Below are 25,044 nucleotides of genomic sequence, written 5' to 3'. Positions count from 1 at the left end.
AGGTTTTGCTGTTGTGTATTCATTACTGGGAATATCAGATGATGATATTTAGTATGTAAATATTGTCATTTAATTAAGTTTAAGTTTTGTTATATATTTCAATTATAAGAACTTTGCTTTTATCATCGCAATATCTTTGTTTGCTAGCTAGCAAGACAACCTTGTCCTAACAACTTATAAGATTGTTTTCTCATAAGTGTAATATTGTATGTGGTATACAAGTTATTTCATTATATTACATTACATTATTTCAACTTTGTGCTACTCTGAGGGTTATTTAGTATCGGCTGGCCTTATAATTCAACATATTTGAATTTTATCCCCCAATTCGGACATACATATTTTTAGAATTAACAACCACACATCTAAGGGAATTCCCCTGGTGCATCGGGGTATTCAGATCTATTTTCATTGCTAAAGTGAGTCTTTATATTCTAAATTACTTACAGAGTAGCCCCGAAGAAATGCCAAAAATTACAATGTGAAATTTATAAACTTCCATGAAATCAGTTTAATTTGTCTTGTGTGTTTTTGTTATTGTATAAAAGGGTCGATGTGGTTTCGAGTATTCTAACTATAGGTGGCACGTGTATTGCTTATAATTAGATGGACTTTACTACGGAGACAAGATTAGTGGACTACAGAAATTTCACCGTGAAATGTGTGCTATGCCGTCCACTAAGAGACATAGAAACAACAAAATAGAACACTAAGATCTATGGGAACTCTTCATATCTACTTCCTGTACTTTCGTTTTTACTGTTATATGCTTTATGTTGTTTGTCTCCCAGAACATCCGTTCTCTTTATGACCTTGACCCTTTCAAGAGCATTTTACCTCTTAAAGCAGTCAGAATCTGCGGCAATCTGACAGAGTACTCTAACACAGACGGTTGTCCGTGAATCTCACCCAATAGTTATGAACCCTGTGATCGGTGAAGCCAATACCACGCGATAGAGACTACGTACAGTAATAACAATTCTATCATCATCAAATTCTCAAAGTATCAGTCATATCTATATACCAGCGCTGTGTTATTTCGTAAATGAAATAACGCTTCCCTTCTAAATTAAATGAGAACTAGGAACTAGCATGCCACCTCACACCTCTGCCGACGATCTCGCCTGCTTATGGTCGCACTTCGGAGCAACCCCATCAACGTATACAATCTGATATAATTAGCACAGAAAAAAAACGTACGATTTGCCATTTGAAATGACAGTATGAGATATAATTTAGGGGATGCAATTTGATTCAATCCTGAAAAGGGCTACCAAGCGCTGATAAAATGAAAGTCGCTGATAGGATTATTTTGGCTTCAGGCTATTGTTGACTTCGTGAAATGTGGGTTCTATTGGTTCTTTTAATAAGGTAATTCCGGTTTTGCTATATTAATCATCTTCGGCATCATAGTCGATTCGCAAGGTAATTTTCCCCTGATGGGACCCGGTGAAAAGATTATGAAATTTTATCATCATTAGTAAAGATCCATTTTGGATAATTAGATTGCGAAATGTTCGAAATAACTATAAAATACTACTAACTACAATAAACGCAGAAAAACGGCAGTATTAGATGCAAAAAGATAATAAAAATGAATATTGCGATATAAAATTCAGTTCCATCAAAATGAAACCCATATTGAAATATGTGTGTATTTTAAGAAAATATTTTGATTGTTTTTCATCCAAAAAGCATAGAAAATAAACAAGAATTCTTTAAAATGCAGTCATTTACCAAGCCTATATATATTTCACTTGATATTTAAATTATGGGAACCACTAATTGCACACCCGGCTAGCATTGTTCTTGAGATTATCTTTGCAACACACCATTTTGTAGTCATTGGTAGTGGTCTATATCTGATTATGAAGTAAATACCTATTTTCCTTTTTATCACGCGTAACGTTTGTTTAAATCTGCAACTATTTATTCATTGTCAGAGCAGCAGTACAAGGAAATCAAGTATCGAATCAAATACAAACTGTGCACACAACAGGCTGTCGCAGATGTTACCATCCAGAAAAAGAAATTGTTTACGTACATTTCTTGGAATTTCCCTCCTCTGTGTTTACAGCTTAGTTAATTGAAATTTATCGGTAATTGTAATGCTTTGTGTTGTTTTTCGCACTCTCCATGTGATTCTAACTTTGTCAGTTGCGTGATCATATATTTCATACATAAACCAACCATTTGCTCCTCCTTGGTATTGGTTCTATTGTATATCTATCGGCACTGCTTGTTTCTTCTCTTGTACATGTATAAGGATCAGTTGATTCAATGTTCACCCAGCTTTCCTCAATTTAGTCTCATTATTCATTTGAGGCAGCTTCAGTAGTAAATATGATATTCTCAAGCTTGATTTGATTTTATTGTTTACAAAAGCAAATACCCATACCTAATTCTGAATCAGAAAATGTTTTCATAATAATATTTTTTTTTAGTTTTTTTTATAAACATTTAAAAATTTTTTTTAATATATTGGCATATATATTTCAGTACTGTTGGATAGTATGTTTATCTATTTCCAATAAAGATGTATTTTGTCTCCTCCAATAATGTATCCTGTTTGAACTGTATTCTGTTTTGTACATTGTAGGTGTTTCATACATTGTGCGCACCTTTTACAATGTTTATTAAGTGCACGTATCTGATATTAAATAATTGCTAGATATTTGTCCATGCTATCAACAGAGAATAAGTGCTGAAATCATTCCAGGATTGAGCGAAATTCGCATCATAATGATTATTTTCTTAGAATATGCATTCAATTGTGCATTGGTTCTTATTGCTTTGAAGTTGTGTATTGTTATAGTGTTGAGAGTGTAACCGAATCATTCAGTATTCAGTATGTGTTTATGATTGTCGATCGTTAACAAGTAATTCGTATTTTTTAATGTAGTTGACGCTGACGTCCCTTGAAACGTTCAAATTGAAAGAGAATTGTTAATATACTTATATATATAGCGACCTCTGGAAAACGCACTGTAAAAACGACTGAGCAAAATCGACAAATCAAAATATTGTCTCCAATAGTAAAAATATATCAAACTGGTAAAATATTCGATGCACAATATGATAAATGATATTGATAATAATTGAAAAAAGGTCATTGAAGACATAATTTAACATTCAGAGAAATGGTCTCAAAACTACATAAAATTTTGAATCAATTCCATACCTACAATATCCACCATTGCCTAATGTTTAGTTCCTATGGACCTGCTACCTTCTACTGAAAGGTTCCTTCTGCAATCATAATTGAAATCAACCTTCTATTACATCATCTACTACAACGCCGTGAAATCCATGCACTGTGTTTATTCAGGTAAACAAATTCTTGATAAAAAGAAACACTTTTCCAAGACACAGCTTTTATTCGAAAAATAGAGAAATATATTAATGTCATTTATGTCAAAGTTCTTCGGCAAGAACAAAGAAAAAACAGGAATAAACAAAATACTTCTTAAAATAGCAAAATATTTCTTAATCTTCAGGAATGCGTATAAGATATAATTCTAAATATATACTAGTATTCTTTACTGGTATTGTTATATATGAAAATAGTAGTTTTAAATTACTAGTTTTCAAGCAAATGCAACAATCGATTGAAACAATTAACCCTGTTCTGTGGTACTTTTTAAATTAATGAGTTGCATGAATACTCGAAATGCTCTATTTTTATGATGAGATCGAATCAAAAGCAAGTATATATGCCATCTACTGACGTTTACTTGTCATTTCCTGGGGATGAGGTTATCTTTTCATATTGCCTCGCATTAAGTTCATATGTTTAGTTAAAGGTTAATATTTCCAGTTGTAAAAAGGAACACGTATGAAAGATGTTTCACTGCAGGTAACTCTTTCTTAATACTCTGCAAAAAAAGCAGATAATTTTAGCGAAGTTTTCAGCAAATATTAGGAGGAACTTTAAAAGCTGCTTTTTAAGGACTGCACCGCTCCATTCATGGGATTGAAAATATATAAAAACACATTTTATAACGTACACAACATCTGAAGGGATAATGCAAATGAAAATTAACATATGTTTATACAATAGAGCACATGACAATTAAGATTGGTGTATTTACATCGAATTGGTATCCCCTATAATAGCGTTGTTTTTTTATGATATTAATATCCTCACGCAATTTCTGTATTATATAACCGATCCCATGATCAAACAAAACGGTTGGCATGTATTTAGTTTCAGTAAAAAGAAATTTATCGTATCTGTTAATGAAACAAAATCTAAGTATTTAAGATGTCATCTTTGCCTAGGATGTACTTAAGCTAGGTATTTTGAGGAAAATAACTTAACATCATTTATATATCAATTTTGGTAACACCATTAACATTGCTTCATCCATTGAAAATAAGCACAGAACAAGATAAGGTCATTTGGCGACCGATTTTCTTTGTACATTGTATTGATGATATGTTTGGTGACAATCGATCGTTTCTTTTTAATAAAGAAATATATCACACTTAGCAAACTTAAACACGATGTTTTTTCTCTGGTTAGTATTTGGAACAAGTATCATTTGATTCTTGATATCATTGATTCTACTGGTTTTGACGTATTTTAGAAAGTTTTGTCCTTTGAAGATACTTAGATAAATAAAATAAAATTAACAACAGGTCCATCGGAAAACTGCATCTTTTTGAGCTTTAAGTAGAAAAGATCTTCGGAGTCATGCGCCAAAATCAGGCACTTTCAGCTCGCAGCCTCTTACACAAGACCAGCCTCATTACTCAACGAGCGCAGTTTCTTCCGGTATATCTGTAAAATACAAAAAACATAGATCCTTAATTACTAGCTTTAATTTACTTAAAAGTTTGAAAAAATAATCAGTTTGGTGTACATGTATAACGTTGGAATGGACCACTGAATTTGAATTCAACCGTACGAATTCTGTATTAATTTTTGCATAATATTATTGTTATCTGCCCTTGCGGGTTGGTATTGATTGTAACGTTATGTGTTTGAGAGCGTATCGTTGTTCTTTTCGGAGAAAACGACGTGAATTGCGCCCATTAAATAATGACATCACAATGGATAGCTGCCCGAAAAGGAGCTAACTCTGTTATAACAAAAAGACGGAATTATACAATGTACAGTACATATAACCTTAAGCAGTGTCTAAAAGTGACATAAATTTTTCATAGACAATCGGTCTACAGGGAAAGACAATTCTATGGGCCAGCCATTTTTCATAGACCCGTTATATTATCATATACATGTATTGTCAAATGAACGAACCATAAGATTGAATGAAATGCTTCTAAGGGCTTTTTAATACTAAAGCAAAAAAAACCAATGGAAATTGCTAAATTTAAAGATTTTTCAAAACTAATTTTATTCTTTATCCTTTTCAAGTACTTCACTAAATATAGATCAAAACTAGAATTTGTCCATGGATGCATGTATAGCCAATAGGGCCAACATGATAAGATTTTACATTGACCGACCAGGTTTTCTATAGCCTGGGGCCAACAGGCCACCTTAACTCGTGAACACTGCTTAAGTAGTGTTTTATTGACAAATATGATTTCCGGCATTTTCGAAATTCTTCTAAATCCCAAATTCACGAAATAAAGTACCCCCTAAAGTCCTATATCTGTGTAAAAACAATGATGTGGGCGACACATATATGGACCAACCTCGACCACTAGTAAATATGATAAATGACTAGTGTTCTTTGTTTTTCACCGGAGCAACAATATATAGGGCGCACTAATTAACGATATATGCTGATAGATATACGTTTATAAGTAATACAGACAGTTACTATGCACCCTATCGTGACTTTGTTCCCGATAGTGTTGAGATATTAGATGAATGATTAAATAATCGATTGTCATTTTCTCGAAATTATGTTGGGATTTCTGTGTCACAAGTTACAATCATCCTGGACAAAATTTTGTAAAAACCCAGCATGATGTCGTATCTTTTTGATATACGGGCACCTTCTCTATTTGCTTACTAATGAACCGATGACTATTCCGAAATTATTGATGTTTCCGTTATCCGGACCTAGCTGTTATTTAGCGTAAAGGCAATGTGATGTGCGTGTGGCATTTTATCATGCGCTTCCTACTCAAATGTACAACAGTAATAACCAATCGAGTGGATGATTTAGACGCTTGCGAGATAGCATCTTTGGTTTGTATCTCCGACAATTGATTGATGATTCGATAGTTCAGACGATTTCATGCCTTCACGACCAGCGTATCAATTACATAGCGAAGTCAAAGATTGAAAATCTTAAACCGAACGACAGAAGAAATTTCAGTTCAGTAGACTTATTTGATACAATGTTTATCAATTCAATATTTCTGGCGCCGAGTACAGAGATTAGTTTCCTACGAGGGGGTAAGTCTTTTACTGACGTTTGTCTTTAGCTCTATTGGTATCAGCATTGTTTAGAACCAATATGCAAGTTTAATGAATAACTTCATAAGTTAGAATAATGATAGCCCTAAAGATACCACAATCTAATAACTATAGTTTTGAAACAAAGTACCAATAAGAGGTGGGGTTTCAATAGGTAAATATAATAAATTCTGAAATGATGTGGCCATATCTATTTTACTCTATTAAGTTATTTAATTAAAAAAAAACCCATATGCTAATGCAACTGAGTGTAATAGAAGTAAAACTTATTATATGTCTTAGACATATACCCATAATAAACGTCACAAAGCCTCACGGTTCGAAGCACAGATTCTCTCTAGCCGTTCGTTCCAATTTGTTTGCAATATTTCCACAAGAGTAATGAAAGCTTTCGACGTTCATTATTGACAAATAGCTGACCATTCAGTTCCACGTAAAAGTCAACAATCCATAACCTAATATGATATCCAATCGATCCTTATTAACTTTTCCGCGGGGAAGAACATAGCTAATCGATATACAGAACAAATACTGAGCATAATTAAAATATACACGAACGAATAAATAGACAACCATATATTTTGCTTTTGTGATTGTTGATTTGTCTAGTATATCATTACAAAGGAATACTTAGAGGTGTATTTGCGGCGAGGAGACACGCGTTTGTCATTTCTCGACCACACTCCATTTTGTGTTCCAAGTTATTCCTAGAATGTAAGTTTCGTCCCATGAGTGTGAAGTCAACCTTCCAAAAGACAAGGATGCATGAAAGGTTTTATTGCGTTTCTCGTTAACAGCTGGAACCGTCTAGTGCCCATTTGGAACTAATTTATCGGTAACAGTTAGCCCCCGACCATGTGTTGATCTACGGTCGAAATATATGACTGTTTCACGCCGAAGAGCTGAGAACGAAGACGTGTTTTTCATCTTTTGACATCATACGAATGGTTAGTTTGGCGTGCCTTCTTTAGAATTGCACATTCTCCTTATTCAGACATTACTTGATTGTTGAAAGGTAGCACTACTGTAACTTATTACTTTCATGGAATAACCAACTTGAAGTTTTCAAAAAATAGGCTACATGCTTTACAAATGTTGCTGATTATTAAAAGAAGAGAAGGCACAAAAAGAAATATTTAAAAAACATTAGAGCTTTTGAAACAATTTTGTTTGTGAGTCCAACAACAAAAATAAGCCTTGGTAAATACTTTCGTATTCCAAGGTAAATGTTTTCTTTCTTATTTATTAAATAACAACCTCCTAAAAACTTATTTGAGATATTTGCGTTTCCCAAAAAATTATCATAAGCATTCTGCATTGTTGTATTTTCACAAATGCCGTATAGATGTGTCTAGGATACGTTTAAGGATGGTCTGAGAGAATTGTTTATCAAGTACCTATTATGTGAAACATATCAGCAAGTATAGAATTATGTAATCACTATTCTAATGTGTGAAAGAACAACTGAAAGAAATACTATTACACCTTATACAAACGTAAAACCAATGATGTTTAAATTACCAAAAGTATCATCTAACGAAATACAGTTCATCTAGATTACAGAAAGAATAAGGCGTCGATGTTCTACAATAGTAGGATGATGTGGAATGTATTCGATTCATTCATTCCGGATACAGTAAGGTCAAGAACGAACATCAATAGACCAATCTGAATGCAGTTTATCGGACACAAGACATGATCGTGATATAGTACAAAAATTTGTAGGCATTGTTTGACAATCTATAAAGATAGCTGTGTACTTTGTTTGGATAATACGAAGTCGTGACACAGTATATACCAAGGCAACAGCCTTATAACCACCAATAAGATAATTGGCTGGGCGTATCTGAACAGCATGTTCTCACCAGAGTTCGTTAGATATCTACACCAGGGAAATCAGGCCAGTAAATTTGACTACGTAATAGGCATATGAAGGCACGGGGGAAATTTCTTCCTATTTCTGTGAAACAATGGTTACTATAAATCTGAGAATGGTTTCAAAAGTCATAAACTCCGATAGTAAAATGCTGAAAAAAAACAACGGTTTTAAACGTCTAATTCATTACTGTTTCGTGACAGGCGGTGACATAAAATTTGAACATATTTGACAGCTGACAAAAGTGACTCTACGACAATAAAATGCGAAGCGGGCTAATATTAAGGTAGATGTTAGAACATGAAACCGGAGATATAGAAAAGGGTCGGGAGATGGGCACCAATACCAATAGGTCTCCCAGAAAAGTTTATGATATTATAAATATAAGAAGTTAATTGACAAAAGTGAAGTAACCCTTCCCTATATTATCTTTCAGGTTAAAGTTTTTTAATTCAAATTGATATTTTGGACGGTTGGTTTCAGTCACGCTGGTTGAACAGACACTTATCTAATACACAGTACCACAATCGTCTGATATTTGATCTTAGATTACATTAACCATTATAAAATGGTTTTGTTACTTCCACTCTTAAGGCCACGAAGGTTAATTGTACAAAATCTCGAAACCATCTTTTGTTGGCATGGATGCATTTTAAGAAATAAATATCTTGTAAAGCAAACGACAAGGCATCTTTTGTAACTCTCATTGGAAAAACTAAACGGTTTTGGAAATCAAATAAAAAAACAATAATAATTGATTTCGACATGCAAACATGCCAAACCCCAGATAACTTATTTGATTAGTTGTTTCACTGTGTCCATGTAATCTAATTTATGCAGCTAGGTCAGCACTGTGAGGGTGTATGAAGGTTGTGTGTCTTGAATCCTGACAGAGGTTGAGGTCTCATGTTTGCAGAGAGAAATTTTGTTTAAATCTATTGCTTATATTTCCCATGTTCAAGTTCAACGACCTGCAAAACTAGTGGTCTGAGGTCTTTCTGAAACATTTATCACAATCAAACATTACAGAATGATAAAGTACAAAACAGAATGCATCATATTGAACTGAAATTGATCTAAATTAGGAATCGGTTGTGTTTTTGTTGTAACTGTTGTTGAATAAAGCAAAACCTCATTGACATTCATGCCAAGTCAGGTATTTCGTGTTGAGAAAGTTATATCTATTATTATTTGATAACAAATATGCTATTTTACTTTCTTATGACTTTGTTTACAAAGATGCAGTATAAGAAAAAGTTATGTCTAATCTATTAAAAATTGCAGTTTCGAATTATAACCAATTATTAAATCGTAATTATGTCTGCCAAATTTCTATCCGTTACGTTGGTATTTTCGCTTTTGCATGAAAGTTATTACATATCAATTTATTTTGAAAGGATATGAATGGATGAGTAGTAATAACGTGTAAATTATGAATATATCTAAAATGAACGTGAAAGTGACGAAAGGTTGTGAATAATCAATTAAAATATTGAAATTGGTGCGAAAGTCCCTCTGTGAAAAGAAAACTTTGTTTTGTATATGCCTTTTGAATTTAAAAAAATGGCAAAAAAATGGTTTGCCATTTTTCAGTATAATGTGGCTAGATGGGATGTACTGTGTTGCTCAATGTCTTCGTATTACAACACTTTACAATAGTGTCGTTTCCAATTTTATAAAGGAGACAGTTTGTATACTGCAGTCTGCCATATACACGGCTGTACTCACAAGCAACTCATCAACCTTAATTGTCCATTGGCAGGAAACCAATCACTAAATTTTCACAATAAATAGATATAAACATTTAATGTTGGTTTGATTTGTGTGTATTTTACCGTATATGAAATCATTGAAGGTTCAAGAAAAAAATACTACAGAAAAGACAAACCAAGCGTTATCTTACTTCACGATAAAAGCGTTTAAAATAACAAGAAAATTAGACTATCTAAGTTACATTTAAAACTGTAATAAAAGTACTTCAACGTATGTCAAAAAGTACTGCAAACATGTGGTTTTATATTGCACAAGGAGGAAACGGTATCCCACCATTTCACCACTGACATGGAACTTTTATATGGTCATTATTGAGTATCAAAAAACAATTATTACATATTTTCTCGTCAACTTTCGACACTCGGCCTCTGAAACATCGTTATATGTTGACAAGACAATTTGATAAGAAAATGTTAGTTACATAAAAACAGTTTTACAAGGAAATACCAACGGCCTCTTTGACATTTGGTACTGTTTTTGTCTTTTGTGGTCGGGTAAATAAATCAAGAGATTGTGTCGACTTGAAATGGAACCGATTTATTTTGCTGTAATCTCGTCAAATCACATCGTATTGGGTAATGTAGTAATATGGATTTGGACTTTTCAGTCAATGTCATTTATTCTTAGTGATCATTTTTACATAAATATTTCCGATTGGTTCGTTGTCGTAGATGTTTGATTACACAATGTGTAAGTTGTAAAAATAATCTAATTACTAATTTCATGGAGTATTTAGAAAAAAATGCATCAGGTTGCTATTTCCAAAAACGTAAATGGAGTCATTAAGCACGGAACCTAGTGTCCTAGACCTGATGAATGAGTTGTCTGCCTTATATCATTAAATTCAACGGTTTTGCCACGTCTGACAGCTTAATTAGTTTTCATTAATTCCGATTCGACTGTTCGAGTGGCCCTCATTTAGTCCTAATATAATGGAATAATGTAAAACGAGAATGTTTTTAGAGTCAAACATCTGAGTTATATCCCGAATTGCTGTTTTCATTGACCTTTTACCTCAACACGGCCTTTCCAAAAATAGCATGTGATCAATACCACAACAATGCTTAGCAATAGGTGGGACATTCATGGTGCAGACAAAGAATATGCTGATCACGATTCAAACATGAACTCATTATCCAAAAGCTTGATAACGTGTATATAATTAAGTCTCATGGGTGTTCTATATTTCATGAATTCAAAGGAAACATTATTTCAACATTAATAAATATGAGATTACTAGTAAACAGGACCATTTAATTGCCTTTAATTCCCACACCAAGTGTTCCAACAGGAAGGAGACATTAAAATTTCCATCTCAATAATACCAAAACTATGTCCTGAGGCTGCTTTAGCATGATTGTGTTGTTTTAATATCAAAACTCGGATATAGCGTCAAATAAATCGGAGTGAATTAGATTTTAGCCAGTGAAACAGAACAAACTTTTTTTCAGAACAAAAACCTACACATGAAGGCCGTTGGGATTACCTACACAGGTTTTAGGTGTGATTGTAATCATTAAAATGGGTGAGTTTGGATACTATGAAATAGGCGATATCAAAATTTTTCGATTACAACAAAATGTCAAAAACAGATATTTTATTACACGATGAGTGTCAGTCATCATAACAACTTCATACATGTACTAAGTTAATAAAACAACTGAAGCAACATTCCATGCTTTGTTTGTTTGATTAATTAACGTCCTATTAACAGCTATGGTCATGAAATGACGGCCTCCTATGTATGCGATGTGTTGCGTGTATGTTGTGCGAGGTGCGTGTTTTGGGAGACTGCGGTATATTCATGTTGTGTCTTCTTGTATAGTGGAACTGTTGCCCTTTTTATAGTGCTATATCACTGCAGCATGCAGCCGAAGACACCAAGCAACACACCCCACCCGGTCACATTATACTAACAACGGGCAAACCAGTCGTCCCGCTCCCGTTATGCTGAGCGTTAAGCAGGAGCAGAAACTACCACTTTTATAGACTTTGGTGTGTCTCGGCCAGGGGGCAGAACCCAGAAGCTTCCTCACATGGGCAAGCGCTCAACCAAAGGCCAAAAGTGAGGTGGTGTCAAGGGAGACTCTAGGAAGAACAAAGTAATTTAGGGAGAAAGAAAAGATAAGATCCTAAATCTAGTCGTCTTTTACGATCATGCAATAAGGGCAGCAGGTACAATTCTTACGCCCTACCTGCAGGGCTATTCCATGCGCGTTCATTTCTGAAAATAAAATATACTCGCACATAGCTATATGTAATTGGAGTAAAAAGAAAAAAATCACATTAACCATTACTTCTTATCAAACGATCAAAGATATTTTCTACGATTATTGGTGTATTTTCTGCAGACTTTGTAAAATTGGTGTGATTGTTTAGTGTTAGACATCTGTTTAATTACTTTGGCCATTCAAATAAGTATCAAATGTAGGTATTTACACAAAGATGGAATACAAAGAGAGAGAAACAGGAAACTAAATACCTTACACTTACCACGAGTCCTGAACCCATGTCTTTAATTTCATAGGTTTGTGATAGATCAAATCGACAATGACATAATATCATTTGATTATCTCGTCTGTTTATAGCTGATATTTACATTGCGGTTTTTTTTTAAAAAAAGGTTGGTATAATGTTCCATAGAATAAAAGGCTTTGGTCAGATATCCAGGAAACAACAAACACGAACGTGGTTGTTGATCCCCGATTCTTATGAAAATTCAGGACATTCAAACGATAATTGCAAGAGGTATATTGCGTTACAATTCTTTCTATTTAACACCCATAAAAGACCCGGTGATAGTTAGGTAACAGAATATCGTGCATAATTTCAAAGGAACGATATCCAAAATGAAAATAATTTCGGCTATAAAGAAATAAACGCATGTTCAGATTCATTATTTGCAATAGTATCCTCTTAAGGATACCCCTAGGCATTTGTCGACAATATGGATATGGAGTCACATGCTCCCAACAGATATCGTACGAAGTCGATATTCGAACAAAGCAGGTACCAAATTGCACTAACGACAGCGCTGATCAATTTATACATTATATTAGGCAATTACCTGTGATCGCTGATACCAGTCGTGACCCAAATTGTCGTTATGGGATTGATGAGGTGGCAAAGGAACGCCTAATTCATGAGATGGAATTTGATTGTTGAAGACAAATGCAATTTCACTTTGGTTAAAATTATCGTTTTATTCACTGTTAATGAGATGTGATCAGTATAGAAAATACCTTTTACATAAGTCACGTTCTTTTGTCGGAAACTGGTGGTAAAATATCAAGCACTTTTTTAATTAGCCAATAGTTGCACGTGTGGTAGGATGTCCGAAACATGAACCTATCACTCTACGTGGTCATGTGTTGGGTAGCAGAAAACATTGTTTAACCACTCAGCCACCAGGACCCAAATTATGAGGACCAATACTTGAATGCCAGATACCGTAGCGTAGCAAACCAACGTGGTTCTGAGATGGCGGACTAATAATAGAATGTCAGACACCCTAACCTATCAAACCAACGTGGTTCTGAGATGGCGGACTAATGGTAGAATGTCAGATACCTTAGCGTATCAAATCAACGTGGTTCTGAGATGGCGGACTAATAGTAGAATGTCAGATACCTTAGCGTAGCAAACGAATGTGGCTCTGAAATGGCGGACTAATGGTAGAATGCCAAATACCTTAGCGTAGCAAACGAACGTGGTTCTGAGATGGCACACTAATGGTAGAATGTCAGGCACCCTAACCTATCAAACCAACGTGGTTCTGAGATGGCGGACTAATGGTAGAATGTCAGACACCCTAACCTATCGAACCAACGTGGTTCTGAGATGGCGGACTAATGGTAGAATGTCAGACACCCCAACGTGGTTCTGAGATGGCGAACTAATGGTAAAATGTCAGGCACCCTAACCTATCAAACCAACGTGGTTCTGAGATGGCGGAGTAATGGTAAAATGCCTGACATTCTAACCTATCAAACCCACGTGGTTCCGAGATGGCGAACTAATGGTACACTAATGGTAGAATGTCAGACACCCTAACCTATCAAACCAACGTATTTTTGAGATGGCGGACTAATGGTAGAATGTCAGACACCCTAACCTATCAAACCAACGTGGTTCTAAGATGGCGAACTAATGGTTAAATATCAGGCACCCTAACCTATCAAACCAACGTGGTTCTGAGATGGCGGACTAATGGTAAAATGTCAGAAATCCTAACCTATCAAACCCACGTGGTTCTGAGATGCCGAACTAATGGTAGACTAATGGTAGAATGTCAGACACCCTAACCTATCAAACCAACGTGGTTCGGGGATGGCGGGCTAATGGTAGAATGTCAGACACCCTAACCTATCAAACCAACGTGGTTCTCAGATGGCGGACTAATGGTAGAATGTCAGATACCTTAGCGTAGCAAACCAAAGTGGTTCTGAGATGGCGGACTAATGGTAGAATGTCAGACACCCTAACCTATCAAACCCACGTGGTTCTGAGATGGCGAACTAATGGCAGAATGTCAGACACCCTAACCTATCAAACCCACGTTGTTCTGTGATGGCGGACTAATGATAGAATGTCAAGACACCCTAACCTATCAAACCAACGTGGTCCTGAGATGGCGGACTAATGGTAGAATGTCAGACACCCTAACCTATCAAACCAACGTGGTTCTGAGATGGCGGACTAATGGTAGAATGTCAGACACCCAACGTGGTTCTGAGATGGCGAACTAACGGTTAAATGTCAGACACCCTAACCTATCAAACCAACGTGGTTCTGAGATGGCGGAGTAATGGTAAAATGTCAGACATTCTAACCTATCAAACCCACGTGGTTCTGAGATGGCGAACTAATGGTAGACTAATGGTAGAATGTCAGACACCCTAACCTATCAAACCAACGTGGTTCTGAGATGGCGGACTAATGGTAGAATGTCAGATACCTTAGCGTATCAAATCAACGTGGTTCTGAGATGGCGGACTAATAGTAGAATGTCAGATACCTTAGCGTAGCAAACGAATGTGGCTCTGAAATGGCGGACTAATGGTAGAATGCCAAATACCTTAGCGTAGCAAACGAACGTGGTTCTGAGATGGCACACTAATGGTAGAATGTCAGGCACCCTAACCTATCAAACCAACGTGGTTCTGAGATGGCGGACTAATGGTAGAATGTCAGACACCCTAACCTATCGAACCAACGTGGTTCTGAGATGGCGGACTAATGGTAGAATGTCAGACACCCCAACGTGGTTCTGAGATGGCGAACTAATGGTAAAATGTCAGGCACCCTAACCTATCAAACTAACGTGATTCTGAGATGGCGGAGTAATGGTAAAATGCCTGACATTCTAACCTATCAAACCCACGTGGTTCTGAGATGGCGAACTAATGGTAGACTAATGGTAGAATGTCAGACACCCTAACCTATCAAACCAACGTGGTTCTGAGATGGCGGACTAATGGTAGAATGTCAGATACCTTAGCGTATCAAATCAACGTGGTTCTGAGATGGCGGACTAATAGTAGAATGTCAGATACCTTAGCGTAGCAAACGAATGTGGCTCTGAAATGGCGGACTAATGGTAGAATGCCAAATACCTTAGCGTAGCAAACGAACGTGGTTCTGAGATGGCACACTAATGGTAGAATGTCAGGCACCCTAACCTATCAAACCAACGTGGTTCTGAGATGGCGGACTAATGGTAGAATGTCAGACACCCTAACCTATCGAACCAACGTGGTTCTGAGATGGCGGACTAATGGTAGAATGTCAGACACCCCAACGTGGTTCTGAGATGGCGAACTAATGGTAAAATGTCAGGCACCCTAACCTATCAAACTAACGTGATTCTGAGATGGTGGAGTAATGGTAAAATGCCTGACATTCTAACCTATCAAACCCACGTGGTTCTGAGATGGCGAACTAATGGTAGACTAATGGTAGAATGTCAGACACCCTAACCTATCAAACCAACGTATTTCTGAGATAGCGGACTAATGGTAGAATGTCAGACACCCTAACCTATCAAACCAACGTGGTTCTAAGATGGCGAACTAATTGTAAAATGTCAGGCACCCTAACCTATCAAACCAACGTGGTTCTGAGATGGCGGACTAATGGTAAAATGTCGGAAATTCTAACCTATCAAACCCACGTGGTTCTGAGATGGCGAACTAATGGTAGACTAATGGTAGAATGTCAGATACCTTAGCCCTAACACCCTAACCTATCAAACCCACGTGGTTCTAAGATGGCGAACTAATGGTAAAATGTCAGGCACCCTAACCTATCAAACCAACGTAGTTCTGAGATGGCGGACAAATGGTAAAATGTCAGATACCTTAGCGTATCAAACCAAAGTGGTTCTGAGATGGCGGACAAATGGTAGAATGTCATACATCCTAACCTATCAAACCCACGTGGTTCTGAGATGGCGAACTAATGGTAGACTAATGGTAGAATGTCAGACACCCTAACCTATCAAACCAATGTGGTTCTGAGATGGCGGGCTAATGGTAGAATGTCAGATATCTTAGCGTATCAAACCAAAGTGGTTCTGAGATGGCGGACAAATGGTAGAATGTCAGACACCCTAACCTATCAAACCCACGTGGTTCTGAAATGGCGGACTAATGGTAGAATGTCAGACACCCTTACCTATCAAACCAACGTTGTTCTGAGATGGCGGACTAATGGTAAAAAGTCAGATACCTTAGCGCTTCAAGCCAACGTGGTTCTGAGATGGCACACTAATGGTGGAATGTCAGACACCCTAACCTATCAAACCCACATGGTTCTGAGATGGCGGACTAATGGTAGAATGTTAGAAACCCCAAACAATCAAACTAGCATGCTTATAAAATGGAGGACTATTGGTGGAATGTTCGACTCCTTCACCTCACAAACCAACATGGTCGTGAGGTAGAGGACTAAAATTAGAATCTGTCAAACACTATAACATCTAAAAGTGGGCATGTCACCTTAAGCTATCAAACCAATGTGACACTGACGTCTGGAACAAGTGTTAGAATATCAAACAACTTTACCAGTAATACTAGCGTGATCTATGAATAAGTGTTGCATTACATAACATATTGAAGAAAAGGCTAGTAAAAAGGATAGACTAACTGATGATTAATGAAAAAGTCTTACCAACTCGTCCACCAAATCCGAGAGTTTTTGGAGCTGTTCCGTTGAGAGATCGGGGTTGTCCAGTACCATTGGAAGTTCCATGGTTTCCTCAGTATCTTGTACGATGGGAGGATAAAAACTTTCCATCTCGTTATAACTATCAGAACCTGACGAGGGATCCTCACTTCGTAAAAGTAACTTTTTTAAGAAAAGTCCACTGTTTTCCCCACTGTTAGGTAATGCTGATTGTTGACCTGATCTTTTACCATTACCTGGAAATAACAAATGTCGACAAAATGAGTCAACTGTTGATAAAGTCAACAAAAATCAAAAACACAAATGGACAACGAGAAAAGTCCATTCTTAAAGTTTGGGTTATTTAGTCATTATTAAGGCCCCTATACCCTGCGTGATAATTGTTTTTTTCTTCGTATTTACATTTTTATTTTCTTTTTATTATAATGCCATTAGCAGTTTTATGTTTTGTAAGATAGAATAATAACTATTCTATTGTAATTCTCTCATTTACCTTTCATGTCGTTCATATTTTGCCAAAGCATATGACATGGAAATCATGTTCCATTTTTATCAATGTCATTAACATAACGTGAAATAATAACCATTATCACGTAACAAGGCTTCACTTAACGAGAACATCAAAAGCAATTAAATTAACTGATACGCTACTCAACAACAGTTGTGAAATGCTAACACGTAATTAGAGTAAAATATTGTTAATTTATGAGGATATTTGAACACGTTGACGACAGTGTCAGAAATGGTTTTTCAAAATCCGAAGGGGAAGCGTTGCACGTGCATCAATGAAACCTTCAGCTTGTATTTGACGTCATCCTTGAAAGACGTTACTTTTCAAAAATAACTCTTTTATGCCCTTATACGGTAACCGTTTAGCTAATGTATGTATTAGGATTGCAATTATAAATAGTGTTATACGCTTCTTGTGATAGCCTCCAGGAATATAAAATTAAACCGTGAATGAACCAAAGCTAAGGAACTAATTTAAATCTAGAGCACAAAATGCAACGGATAAAGTCTTTTGATCAACAAAACTTTCTTCTTTTTATTTCCCAACTTGATGAAGCCTATGTTTGTAAGAATAAGTATCTAATTAACTTGACCTTTACAAATAGGATATTGTGGTCTATTTGCGGGTACTCTGACGGATCTGTATGGATAAAAGCGATAACGCCTTCGTCTTGTATTTCCACAGACAAGGACAAAAGATGCGGTGATGTCACTTAAGGGATTGCTGGTAATCCTACTTATCATTAGATACCTTAACGTCATGCTTTCTCACGCCCTAAACATGGCATGGGCGCCTTGTGGACAACAGAGCACAGCCCATATCTGCTTCTTACTTAGTCTTTACTCTTGTGCAGTCAGCATGGAGATTCCATGTTGATGATGCTCACTAATGAATTCTAACTAGATTAGATTACATGAGCTATCCGAATCAACAGTAGCTGTGGACATGCAGTTTACAGGCGACAGTTTAGTGACCATGGTTCTACATGTAATATGGATAGAGCATCCATTAGCCTTTATTTATCACGAAACGGCACTGCATTTCTCACACTTATTGCTACACCATGATTTGATGTCAGAAGTCATATATATATAGAACTATATAAGTATTTAGGTAGGGCGTAAGAAATGTACCTGCTACCCCTATTGCATGATCGTAAAAGACGACTAAATTTTAGGATCTTATCTTTTCTCTTCTTCCTAACTTTTTTCCTAATGCCTCAATTGTCACCGCCTCAATTTGGCCTTGAGTTGAGCGTTCGCCCCTGTGAGGAAGGCTCTGAGTTCTGTCCCCTGGCCAAGACGCACCAAAGTCTATAATAGTGGTAGTTTCTGCTTCTGCTTAGCGCTCAACTAACAGGGAGTAGGACGACTGGTTCGTCCGTTGTCAATATAATGTGACCAGGTGGGATGTGTTGTTTGGTGTCTTAGGTGACATGCTTCAGTGATATAGCACTATAAAAAGCTTAATTGCCTCCCTTGTACAAGAAGACACAACACGAACATACCGTAGTCTCCCAAAACACGCACATAACACTACACACACGCTACACATTGCATACACGAGAGGCCCTGGCTGTTAAAAGGACGTTCAAATAATCACACAAACAAACAAGCAAACAATTTGTTCCGATATAATGGTAATTTGAATGCTATGATAATAATAAACACTGACATGGTGGTACTGTATACCACAATCTTATTTGTATTGATGTTCATCAATAACACATGCTGTTGTTTATCAAACTTGAATATTGATATTAATTAATAAATGACATTTAACAACAAATAGTGTCTTCTTTATTTTTGCTTTGAGTACAGCAAACATAGCTTCGGTCACTTTGCTCCATGTTACGAAACTGAGATGGCATGAATAACAATATAACGGTACTCTGAATACTACCAGACTTTAGGTTTATTTAACAGTGTCTTTCTCTACTTCCAAGGGAAGTTAAAACCTGAGTTATGTTTTCGGTGCTAGGAATCACGGTTCATTTTAAATTGAAACATCTAGTAGTCATTTACAGTCTTAATAGTACAATTTTGTAATGTGTAACGTCTATGAAAGACACAATGTCCATGCAAGGATTCAATTTAGCGACCAGTCGATCACAATCGAGTGACCCGCAGCTTAGACACCATACTCCGCTCTAGCTTAATGTACTGTAGTGCTCAAATGACAAATGTAAATCAAATTACGCTATACTATAGGATAAATGAAGTGCATTATACACTAAAAAGACCACAATCATGTGTTGCTACAAGTAAACTTTTTTAATAAGAAAGTACAAATAGTCACTGTATTGCCACTCCCCCGTTTTAACTTCACAAGACACAAATATCCAATGCCACTGGTGTACAGAATGAATTTGTTTTACTTTCTGCTTTCGATAGTATGGAATGTGTTTAATACTTTGACTAAATGTTTCGAGAGAGGCCTATCCCAAACAGTGTAAGTTACGGTATAGAGCTGACGCTAGAAATAATGTATATCACTATTATATATCACAAGACTAGTGGATGTGATTACAATTACAAGAGCAAAGGGACACTAGAATAAGATATGACAGAGGTTTCCTGGAAAGCACATAGAGTATTTATTTATCTAGTAGTGTATGCGCTGAGCATGTAATTGGTTAGTATTGTCTTCATGGATGCCATTTTGTATGCATTAGCCTCCCATAGCTCATCGCTGTGACTTCATTTGATCAAGAAATGTATCTAAAGTAAATTGAGTTCATATGGCTATTCTTAATTGCAGTGTGTGGAGAAGGACAGCATGAATCTGTCTATATTTATAACATTAATCTAACTAATCTATCGTCAAAGAAGGGTCTGCTCTTTCGCTCCTTCTTACTGTAATTACTTAATTTATTGTTCTATTGTAACCTGTTTTCAAAGGACATTTTAGGAAGAATTCAAAGATGAAAATGTGAAAACCATTATGGAATATAGGCTATTATGTAGACCGATGCATTGAATATTTCTTAAGCATGGTGCGTATGTTTGTGACATTTAAATGAAAGGTATGGCTACACACACGAGGATATGTATTAAAAATTAACTTCTATCATACATGGCTAAACGTTGTATTGAGCGCGTGGGTTAGGGCCTAGCAACTCCATGAACCATCCTGGTAATTGTAACCTTTCGGCGATGTCATGGCTGGGACGATCTTGTATGTACTGGGAAGACATTATATTTCTTAACGTGATTTGTTACGTCTTAACACATGTCCGCACTATTAACTTCTATTTAAAACGATGAAAACATTTTCAACGAAATAATACCGGTGGTATAGGTTGCTATGGAAACGCGAAACAGGAAGATCCATAGAGATATTGTTAGGTACGTTCATGTTAAGATGGAGTTATAAATGAACAAAGAAAACGTAATTGAAAAAGAAAATTAAATGCGAAAACACGTGTCTAGGAAGGTTTTCTGATCTTGTCTCTGGTCGAATTAATTTTGTCTATTGATCACGGAAAAGTATTATGATATCAGAGACTTGCTGTTACCATCTCCACGACAATCAACCAATATATAACAATATGTTTTTCCTGAAGAAAGTCTTCCGCGTAATATACAATGTTAAATATATAGCGTGTTGCATTAGGGACGATATGTTTTCTTTCCTCTTGGGCACAATGTATTACGCACACAAGCGGAAGCAGATCAGGCCTTAGTGCGTGTAAGGTATTGTAAAGGGAAGGTTCGACCTAGCCTGGACTGGAGTGCGTGGACAAAATCAGTAATTAATCATTAAATAATTTAGTAAACAATTTAAAACACTAGACTCTAGGGGAGGGAGCATACAATGTTCACACGATAAGGACTCAATCTTTAATTACTGCGTTTAAATGATATTTCGTTATGATATTTCTTTGATATCGATCAAAGTTCCGTGAAGTGACTTTTTCTTAAAAATGATCGTAATACACGACTGGTCTGCGTTGTACGTATGGTATTTTTATCTATAGCAATGCAAAACGCAATGGTCCCCACGCAGCTCTCCTGGATCCAATTAAATCAAACTATTTCCATAACTTCTTTGTCTCAATGATTAAATTTATCTAGTAAATAATTAATTTTAAGTCTATTAAATCTTCTTCAAACAACTTGTCTTCAAAGAAAGGTTACTCTACGACATTCTACTAAAATCGATTTTCAATACAAGAACAAAATTAAAGGATTTGTCAGGTCTCACCAGTAAGCTATTCTCTTCCCTTAAATATTCAGTTTCGAATGAAAGCTAAGCAGTCAGCCAGGCACAGTACACAAATGCTGTTTTGGGAATCTCAGTGGTTTGATTTTGTTACCAGAATGTAACAATAAGATTCAATTATCGTCAAGATTTCAATTTCGGTGCATTTTTTGATAAAATTGTGTCTTATAGTTTTTAAAGGAAGTACCAGTATAGTTCAAAGCTGTATATCGTAAGGTTTTAACACCAGAGAATAAATTCGTTACATAGTTGCATGATGATAGACATGTTCTCAAGGACAGGTTGTTCCTGATTGAATGGAGGATTCTTTAACTATTTATTATCTAAAGACATGAGCATACCATTTCACTTCGGGAGTAATCAATTTTGTAGTGAGATGATTATTTCACCTAATTGTACTAATGATAGCATTTGTCGAATAAAAATGAGAACAAGTCTGATATTTGTGACATATGAAATAAAGTGTTATATATCATGCATATTTTTATATTTTAAAGAAGTAAATGTTCCTTACTTTATGTTCTGGCATAACATCGTACAGAATAATGTTGCTCAATTCAATTCATTCATTTTTCAAGAAAATGCTTTTAAAATGTAGTTTAAAAACTAAAACATTATTGAATATTTCGTAACGTCAGTTATAAAATTATGCAAAAGTTATGTAAATCTAGTTATATCTAGATACGTGACAGACTCTACCATACGATTCTGTTATTAGTTATACTTAATATACAATGCATGATCTCCTTAAGATATAGGACAGTAATTGTTATTCACGAAATCTAACAGAGATATCGCAATTACTAGTAGATTAAAGAGGAAGACGTCTTTCAGACTAGTTACAAACATCCTTTACGGAAGAGGGCGTCAATTAGGCTAGTTACAGACATAATTAACGTGTCGATAAGTTAAAAATAGGTAATTGATTTAAGATGTTTTTTAAAACATATACAAAAATAGTTGTTACACTGTACTTCGAGTCACGATTCGGGTAGATTTTTTATTCATCCAAAACGTGCTAGAATACTTTCCATTTTATCACATCCTGATCTATTGACGATATTAATGTTTTAATTAGAGATCAGTGTTGGCGGACAGTATAGGTGACCTTTGTACGCAGAAAGGTTAATGATGATTGCCCTGAAGGTGTGTTGTTGTATGATCGCCATCAATAAGTAACTATGGAAGGAATGGATTGATATCCAGGACTCCTCTTAGACGACACAACGTGACTCCTGTACGAGCGAATAAAGAGAGGAACCTCAAATTAAATATAGATATATTATTGAATGTCATTTATACAATATACATGCCTTACGTTGAGTGTAATATTTACCCATCTAATGTCACTTGTATATCCTCATTTACGTGTTACATATCCATTATTATCCATTACGTGGCGTAGGAAGCGAAAGTTTCGACAGCCTCACATTCTACCACCAACTCTACTACATGTATCTAACATCAGTTTAAAAGTACTAGCTAATTGGATTAATAAGACAACATCTCTTTAAGTTTATCTGATTGCTTATAATTTATCAATTAAAATTCGTGATGAAATTGTTAATTGAGTTGATCATTTAGAGAGCAATGCAATGTTCGAATACCTTGGGACACCATTTATTGTTAGAAGATATTATAAAAAAAATATTTGAATATAAGAACACATTTTAAATAATTATACACGATAACACGGTTTACACTTTATACGAAGCTGCATTAATGCCAACATTTTGTTTTTTGACATGTTTCAATAATTCGTCAAGTTATTTTAGCTCATTCAGCGGACGCGTGTTACATTGTAGCCTAGTTTGAGCTGACATTCACTTTACTGATTCTACAATAAATTCCTCAATAGCGAAAACGATAGCGGGAATGGTAGTAATAAATGGCGTGTGTTCTGTCAAGGATTGGCCTAAAGACGGATGCCAACCATACGTCTATAATTCAAAGATGTGACGCCGCAATAGGAACCCAGTATATTAAATCCCTTTGGGAGACAGACTGCTATTGTTTCATATATCTTAAGTGCTATCTTTTGTTTGCAGCATTCGCACGCTATTTACGAGAGCATTTATAGAGGTTTTGTGGTCCTGAGCACAGTTTGACAGCTCATCGACTTCATAGATACTCGTATAAAGAAAAAAAAAAGGTTTCTGAAGTTCTAAGTAACATTGTCAAGCCCTAAAAATGTCCCGGGGACTTTTTTCTTTGGATGGGACCAATATCTCGCTCTTTGTTGTATAAATGGATTAAAAACATTACTTTCCAAAGATATTGGGTTAACACGCGATGCATTCATTTCATTCTCTATTATGTAACAAACACTCTTTGTAATAATTTTTACAATAACATTTTGAAATTCTAATATTATGTAATATAGCAATAACTTTTGTGAAAACGATGGCCATTATCTTTCTTTATTGTTTCATCAATTTGTCACGCGGGCATTACCATAACATTACCAGAATAAGTGATCCTAAAATATCTTTCTCTCTTGAATTACGTAATTCAGGCGTTCGACTTTACAATCACAGAATGATTACATCGAATTAAACTGCTTTGGGAGAACATTGAATTATATAAGCTGGACAAGATTAATGAAAAACCATCAGTTTTGTTTTGTCGGTCAAGTTCATCCACTCCCAAGTCATACCGGACATTAGGCAGACCTTTCATTCATGCCCACGACATGATGAATGATTTAGCGATTCCCTTTTAGATGTAGAAGTTTGTTTGTTTGATTATTTTAACATCCTATTAACAAGATGTATGCAGTGTGAATCGTGCGTAAAAAGAGAGGTGCATGTTTAGGAGACTGCGGTTTGTTCGTGTTGTCTTCTTGTATGGTGGAACTTGCCCTTTTTATATTGTTATATCACTGAAGCATGCCGCCGAAGACACCAAGCAACGCACCCCAACCGGTAATATTATACTGACAACGGACGGACCAGTCGTCCCTCTCCCTGTTTGCTGAGCGCTAAGCATGAGCAGAAACTACCATTATTATTGAATTTAGTGTGTCTCGGCCAGGGGACAGAACCCAGAGCCTTCCTCACAGGGGCGAACGCTCAACTC

The 25,044-nt window shown here is 35.9% G+C and overlaps 1 protein-coding gene across 1 annotated transcript in view; it reads right to left on the bottom strand.

Moving 5' to 3' along the window:
- Nucleotides 1–3,306: 3,306 nt before the first annotated feature.
- The window catches only part of LOC138331049 (uncharacterized), a 33,973-nt gene continuing 12,235 nt past the window's right edge, over nucleotides 3,307–25,044 (bottom strand). Inside the window, exons 3-4 of the mRNA XM_069278507.1 lie at nucleotides 17,217–17,467; nucleotides 3,307–4,783 (exon numbers count right to left, since the gene is read on the bottom strand). Of these exons, the coding sequence (XP_069134608.1) occupies nucleotides 4,733–4,783; nucleotides 17,217–17,467 (302 nt within the window). The 3' untranslated portion in view covers nucleotides 3,307–4,732. The remainder of the gene's footprint in view (nucleotides 4,784–17,216; nucleotides 17,468–25,044) is intronic.

Source organism: Argopecten irradians, chromosome 1, assembly GCF_041381155.1.
Source record: "Argopecten irradians isolate NY chromosome 1, Ai_NY, whole genome shotgun sequence".
NCBI classification, from domain to species: Eukaryota; Metazoa; Mollusca; class Bivalvia; order Pectinida; family Pectinidae; genus Argopecten; species Argopecten irradians.
Note: the sequence above shows the minus strand (reverse complement) of the source record. Positions and strands in the feature narration are given on the sequence as shown.